The sequence below is a fragment of the Antechinus flavipes genome, chromosome 2 (genome assembly GCF_016432865.1).
Source record: "Antechinus flavipes isolate AdamAnt ecotype Samford, QLD, Australia chromosome 2, AdamAnt_v2, whole genome shotgun sequence".
In the NCBI taxonomy this organism is placed as follows: domain Eukaryota; kingdom Metazoa; phylum Chordata; class Mammalia; order Dasyuromorphia; family Dasyuridae; genus Antechinus; species Antechinus flavipes.
The window spans coordinates 292,935,106-292,942,082 of record NC_067399.1 but is presented as its reverse complement, the minus strand read 5'-3'; the positions used below and the strand labels follow the sequence as shown (position 1 = coordinate 292,942,082).

The window sequence follows — 6,977 nt, the reverse complement described above, 5'->3', positions numbered from 1 at the left end:
ATGGAATGAAAGAATTAATAAAAAAAACAATTATTAAGACAAACACTGTGCCAAGTACTGGAAATAAAAACATAAAATTTAAGATACTTTTTGCCCTCAAGGGCCTTAGTCACAAATAAGGGGAAAGGATACATATATTGTAGATCAAAGCTTCTTAGACTTCTTAGAACCCCATAGAATCATGTAACTATGAGAATCATAAAAAATTTGGCAATAGTAAAAGGTATCAAATATCTGCCAAGATTTAATTCTTTATGTAAAAATAAATAAGAACATGCATCTCACTAAATAGTAAAATTATAGGTATACCAAAGAATTGTTTTAAGATAAATTTCTTTATGGTATATCATCAGTAAATGTTTGGTTTGTATGCCTTTTTCATATACCTATATATGTCACATGAAAATTTCTTGGGCAAAAAAGGATCACCAGTGGAAAAAATTTAAGATGGCCTACTGTAGATAAGTAGTGTCCAGTGATGAGTATTTTGGTTTGGAAAGGCATGGAGTTGGTAAATGGGGCCTTAGGGGAAATAATTGGCTCAGACTTTCCAGGAGCAATTACAGAGTTGATTTGATTATGATTTAAGAACTGGAAGGGAGGGAATAAGCAGAAGGGAGGTGACCAGCACAAAACATTTGTTGAGAAGATGTCTGGGAGTAAAGGGAAGCATGGCTGGAGCCATACTGGTCTCTATGTCTCATTCAATGGGGGATGTAGAAGGAAACTGAGGCAAATACTATCAGGGTTGTGAAGGTAATTGAATGCCTTATAAAGCATTAGGTTTTCTGCCACTGGTATTGTCCAAGAAGAGGAAAGATCACAGCTAGTAACTACCTTACTATTCTGGCTCTTTCACTTGTGTGACCATGAGCAACAATATTCTTTGGGCATTAGTTCCTTACCTGGGACATGTGGGGTTTGTAGTAAATAAGACTTTTAAGATTTCTTCTAACTCTAAATCCATGATCCCACAATACTATTACAGAGAAGATTTCTTGAATGGGTTAAATGTTGGATTAGGTGAAAGAATCTATGATCCTATGGTTCTAACGGACCTGATTCTAAATGAAATGATTACCAGGCTAGGTTTGCTATTAAAGCTATTATTTCACTCTCTGGGTGTATTGCCTCTATAAAATGGGAATATTAATTCCTAGTTTCTCCTTATTTCACTAAAATACACAAAAGCATTATGAGCCCTGCATAAGAAAAGCTCAGGCCTTTTCTCAAGACTCATTCTTCTTGACCTCTTGGAGCTTTTGACATTGTCTATCACTCTCTTCTTCTTGATACTCCATCGTGGGTTCCATGACCCCACTCTCTCCGGGTTCCCCTCCTACCTGTCTGACCATTCCTTTTCAGTATTCTTTGTTGTATCTTCATCCAGGTTATATTTGCCAACCTGGGATGTCCCATAAGGATCTGTTTTGGCTTCTTTTCTGTTCTCCCTCTCTACTCTTTCACTTGGTGATCTCATCAATTCCTATGCATTCAATTATCATCTTTAAGCAAATGATTCTAGGTCTAAACTCTTTCCTAACATCTAGACTTGCATCTTTAACTAATTATTGAACTTCCCCATACTGGATGTCCTGGAGACATCTTAAATGGAACACATTCCAAACTGAACTCATTATCTCTACCGACTCCCTGCCCAAACCTTCTCTCCCTTCCAAACTTCCTTATTACTGTTGAAGGTGCTACAATCCTCCCAGGATCCAAATCCAGGCTGTATCTTTAACCATCTATTTTTTCTTACTTCCTCCCCTGCCAATGTGTGGCCAAGACCTGTAGATGTTATTTTTGTAAAATCTCTTGTATTTGCCCTATTCTCTTATTATTTCACGCTTGGACTATTATAATAACCGATGTCTGTCTGTAACAAGCCTCTCTCTACTCCAATCCATCCTCAACTTGACTGTCAAAAATGATCTTCCTAAATCATAGATTTAACCATGGATCTTCTTACTTTTCAATAAATTCCAGTGACTCCTTATCATTTTCAGGATCAAAAATAAAATCACTTGGCATTGAAGGCCACTCCTCTTCCCCACCCCTACACACTTTTCCATCCTTCTTATACTTTACCAACCTTTAAAAACTCTCTAGTCTGATGATACTGGCCCCTTTGGTCTTCCATCTTTTGTCTCCAGACATTTTCACTGACTTTGTCCAATGTCTAGAATGCTCTCCCTCCTCATTTCTGCCTTCAGGTGTCCTTGTCTTTCTTTAAATTCCAGTTGACATCCCATCTTCTAAGTCTTTCCTGATTCCCCATAATGCATTTAATACTTTCTCTCCAAGGATGTTCCTCCATTTTATCCTGCATTTATCCTATTTATACATAGTTGTTTGCATGTTGTTACTCCCATTAGTCTATGAGTCCCATGAGAGTAGAAACTCTTTTTTGCCTTTCTTGTATTTCTAATGCTTGGCACAGTACCTGACACATAATAGGTGCTTAATAAATATCACTGACTGAATTCTAAGATATTTTGAAAGCAGAATTTCCTTACGGAGATCACCCCCATATGCCCATGCTTCCTCCTTTTTTTTCACCTCTCCCTATCAGGTAATGATTACAGTGAAATTTAATTTTTAAAAGCACTGAATTTGAGCAATTGAGCCTCACTTTTGTCACTGACTATATAGGGGGAAGACACCTCAAGTTTCTTCATCAATAAAAGAAGGGGGTTCGACTGGGCAATCTCTTCTTTCCAGCTTTAAATTTACTATGACTTATAATCTATTTTTAAAATAGCAAAATAATGGATCACCTACAAAGGGATAGTAGAAGGATCAGAGTTAGAAATTTACTGTTTAAGTGTTGAAGGGAAAGATTAGAACCCTGTCTTTTTAATTTTACTAGCCATTGGTATCATATGGTTTTCCTCACTCCATTTCTTTTAAAAAATATTCAGTCTTTCTATCTTCTTATCTCTAAATCTTCACTTAACTGGTGCTAGTTTTTAATAATAAATCAAGTGCAGTGGTCATTGGAGTTTCATTTATTATGAACCCACAGGCTAAAAACTTTTCTTCAAAATGCCAGTAACCTGAAGTAGTGGAGGACTAAATCTTCATAATCTCTCTTACCTCCTGACTATCCAAGACCTCTCCAAAGCTCTAGGATCTTCTAGCTGGGAAGGAAACTAAAGGTTAAACGTATCCCCACAGCCCCACCCCCCTCCATGCACTTGATAACCAGTCCTTGCCAATAAAGATGCTCTTTGCAGAGAGTGTGTGTTTGCTTGCTGGAGTCCAGGAGGAGAGGCTTCCCTGCGAGCTCTGAGACTTTTGTCCTGGCAGACGCCCCAAGATTGTTGTGAGGAGTCTAGCCAGTTGGTGAGCTCTCTAATCTGAACCAGCTGTGTCCAGACTGAGGCTCCATTTGCATTGTTTAACATACTTAGAAAATGAAGTGTTCATTTTTAACATTCCTCCTCCAATTGGTTTAATGCTGAATTACTGAAGAGGACTAAGCAAAACCAGGTGCTTTCTCTGTACTCACTCCAGTGCCTCAGGAGGCTCAGACCCTTACCCTGCCCGCTTCCCTACTTGCTGTATTGGAATATCATTAAAGCAAGAATCGAAGGGCAGAGAGGAGGTTGAAGTTCAGAAACTCCTTTGATTATAGGCACTGTGATTTTTTTTTCCTTTTTTTTTTCCACCCACCCACCTCCTTCTTTTTTTCCTCTCTACACATCTGGGACATGCCAGGATTAAAGAGGTAGGTTCTCTGTACGAAACTTCTTTCGATTGGAAAGACTTGCTATATAGCCTGCTGTGTGGAAAATGTCTATGGCTGAGATTCAATCTGTGTCAGGACACTGGAAAAGAGATTTGCTAGTGATGCAACAAGATTGCTAATTATAAAAATGTGCTGTTCAGTAATTTCCATCTTGAAGATCTTCTCTGGGAGGGAAGAGAAGGGGAGGGACAAGGAGTGGTGTTGTATAATAGTTTTAGAAGTCACATTGTCTGTCCCAGGACTGCAAAATCCTACTGCTCCAACACCAGTGCCTTCATGCAAAAAACATTTTCACAGACTGGCAGCAGCTTTCTGAGTTGATTTATCAAAAACTCACTAATTTGGGAGATCAAGTTTAAGTTTACTAGCAATCTTCGCAGAAAAATTGCTGTTTTGTATGTATCATCTGCCGGACAAGCCATCGTACCTGGCTGAACACATTTACACTCTTGTGCCGGATTGTACTGTATGTCTGTGTGTGATTCGCAAAGGGAATGAGACCCAGAAGTATAAAGCCAATGAGAAGTGGGGATTGCAGACAAAAGTACATGTAAGCAAACTCTATGTTGTTCTTTAGGGAAAATTAAGAGACAATTAAGTGATTCATAAACTTGATGACTCTAGGAGAATGACAGTTCAGTGATTTTTGTCTTGTTTTTAAAAGCCTGTGGATTCTTTAAATCACTAGATTTCAGTATGTGGTGTGGTGTGGTGTGGTGTGGTGTGTGTGTGTGTGTGTGTGTGTGTGTGTGTGTGTGTGTATGTGTATTTTTCTGTGAATTAAAATGCAAGCCTAGGATCACCTCTTCTGACAGCTAGCAATGACATTTAGTGGGTCCCTCCTCCCTTTTCCTTTCTTTAGGGATCAGGCATGGAATGGATGCTTCACCTGCTTTTTAGAAAGTACCCTGGATTGTGAGACTAAGAGATAACCACTAGTTGGTCTCACATCTGATGACACATTTTTTTTTCTCATTTTTTTTTTTTTTTGGATTGTTTTGCTTTTGGTTGTTCTGCAGAATAAAATACAAATTCGGTGTCAGGAGGTTAGTAGTAGCTATTTGTACTATGATAGTGCCATTTTGCTAATCGCATTTTGGGGATTGTTCATAATAGTAAAAATTCTCTTTGCTACTGATTGAAGCTTCTTTTGACTCCCAGAACTTGCCTATTACTCTGCCAAAGGTGAAAACTTTGTCTGGGTACTTTGACTTGCTTTGAAGTTTGAAAGGCAGGTCTGTAGCTGGGGAATACCTCTAGCCAAAAGATGAGGATAATGAATATTAAAATGGATTTTGTACCAACTCTTGAAGACACTCAGCTTACTTAGCCTCCAATATAAATGAGACGGAGTTTGATAACTAACTGGAAATATATTTTATGTGAGGAAACAAAAAAACACTGAAATTCACAGTAGATTGGGAAATAAATTTGTTATTGTTCTTTTTTGAAATAGATATATATTTAGTATTGTGAATTAAAAAAAAATCCACCATCATAATAAACACAAAAAAGTCAAACCAAACCTAAACAAAACAGTTCTGGGATGTGGCTATGAACTTTATAAGGTGGAGCAGTCTCCAATAATATGGGACCTAGCTTGGCTGCCTTCTATATTAAAAAGCTGAGAAATTATTGGATTTTCAGAGTATTTCTTTAGTTGGGGAGGATGATCTTGTAAAACCTAAGAATTATGAATCCTGACTTTGCTATCTTTGCAAAATGGTCAAATCACCTTATTTTTCAGTTCTTCAACTTGCTCACACAATAAATAGACAAAGTTATATGGGCCACAGAATGAGTATGGAGTGGGGGTGTGTAGAGTCAGATTTGCATTTAAAGTGAATTTGTTGATTGAATAATAGTTTTTCAAAAGAAGAAATGAATGAATTATCCAATCTAGACAAACACATCATCAGTCCAGGTAGTTTAATTCTGTCTTTCCTTTGGTTGACTGAGTTATCTAAATTCATTGAAAATTTGATCAATCATCCTATCAACTATGAAGAGTAAAAATTGAAATGACAGAGTATTACTCTTAGGCAAAATTTGCTCATGCTCCCATTATTGGTTGATGTGTATTTAGGCTAGATGAACATTTATATTAAATTATATTCTGACATCAAATTTATCTAGCACCTTGTTCTTTGGAAGTTCATTTTTTCTCATCTTATGAGGTAGTTCACAAGTATCATCATCCATATACATATACATATTTATAATAAAAAAATTTAAAACTCAAGCCTCACTCTATATTTGCTTTCAGAGAAAATAAAAAAAATTGTTAAGTAATTTGCATCTGACAGTCCTCCTTGTTTCTCCAGTCTCTAGAGACACAAAATGGTATTATTAATTATAAAAATGTCTTATTTGAACAAGAAGCTGCATGGTGAAGTAGTTAGATACATCATTTCATAGTGAGAAAGACTTAGATTTAAGGTCTTCCTTTAAGACATAGTGGCTGTGTGTCCCAGGGCAACTTACTTAATTACAGCTAAGATAATGCATTATAGAAAAATTTTCAATGCAAATTTTTTATAGAAGGAATTTTCTTCATTAAAAGTCCTCAATTTCAATGAAATAATAGATCTGGACCTTTTCCCTCAAAGTATTATGCTATAGCACATTTATCTAGTACTTAGATATTTGTATATATAAAATATTTATATTGGTTTCTCTTCCCTGTTTAGGATACTGACTGTTTCCATTCTGACTCTTTGTCTTACAAGTCCTGGATATGCACAGGTGAGAATGAACCTTGCCCTTCCTCCTCCCATTAGTTTTTAGTTATAAAATTAGAGATAGGGGATACTTGAGAGATAATAAAGTTCATCACTATCATTTTACAGAGAATTGTCCAAAAGGTGATGTAAATGTCTAGTTTTTGTAGTGAGTGGCAGTACTAGAATAATAATGTAGGGTCACAAATAGTAGAACTGAGGAGTGGTTAAGTACAGAGAGATTCATTCTCAGGTTGGCCACAGGATGATGAATTTTTCAGTCACAGCACCAGTCTAGGAAGTTTAGTTCTATCTTCCCTTTGAATTTTCTCTTGAATATCATCTACTAAATTTGAGGGGCTGTAATATGCATCTGTTGAGGGAGTATCCAAATCTATGAAATTTAGATTTTTGAAATTTTGAAATACATAATCAACAATTCAATAGACATTTAAACTTGTAGTATATGTAGAACACTGTACTCAGTCCTAAAATAGATACAA

The 6,977-nt window shown here is 36.5% G+C and overlaps 1 protein-coding gene across 4 annotated transcripts in view; it reads left to right on the top strand.

The window, feature by feature from the left end:
* Positions 1–3,318: 3,318 nt before the first annotated feature.
* FBLN5 (fibulin 5) overlaps positions 3,319–6,977 on the top strand; it is a 128,893-nt gene continuing 125,234 nt past the window's right edge. For 2 of the 4 annotated variants that reach the window (XM_051977339.1, XM_051977337.1), the window contains exons 1-2: positions 3,996–4,304; positions 6,445–6,499. In XM_051977339.1, coding sequence (XP_051833299.1) covers positions 4,249–4,304; positions 6,445–6,499 — 111 coding nt within the window. In that variant the 5' untranslated portion in view covers positions 3,996–4,248. Of the gene's footprint in view, positions 3,734–3,995; positions 4,305–6,444; positions 6,500–6,977 lie in introns of those variants that run through there. The other 2 variants (XM_051977341.1, XM_051977340.1) reach the window with 2 other exon arrangements.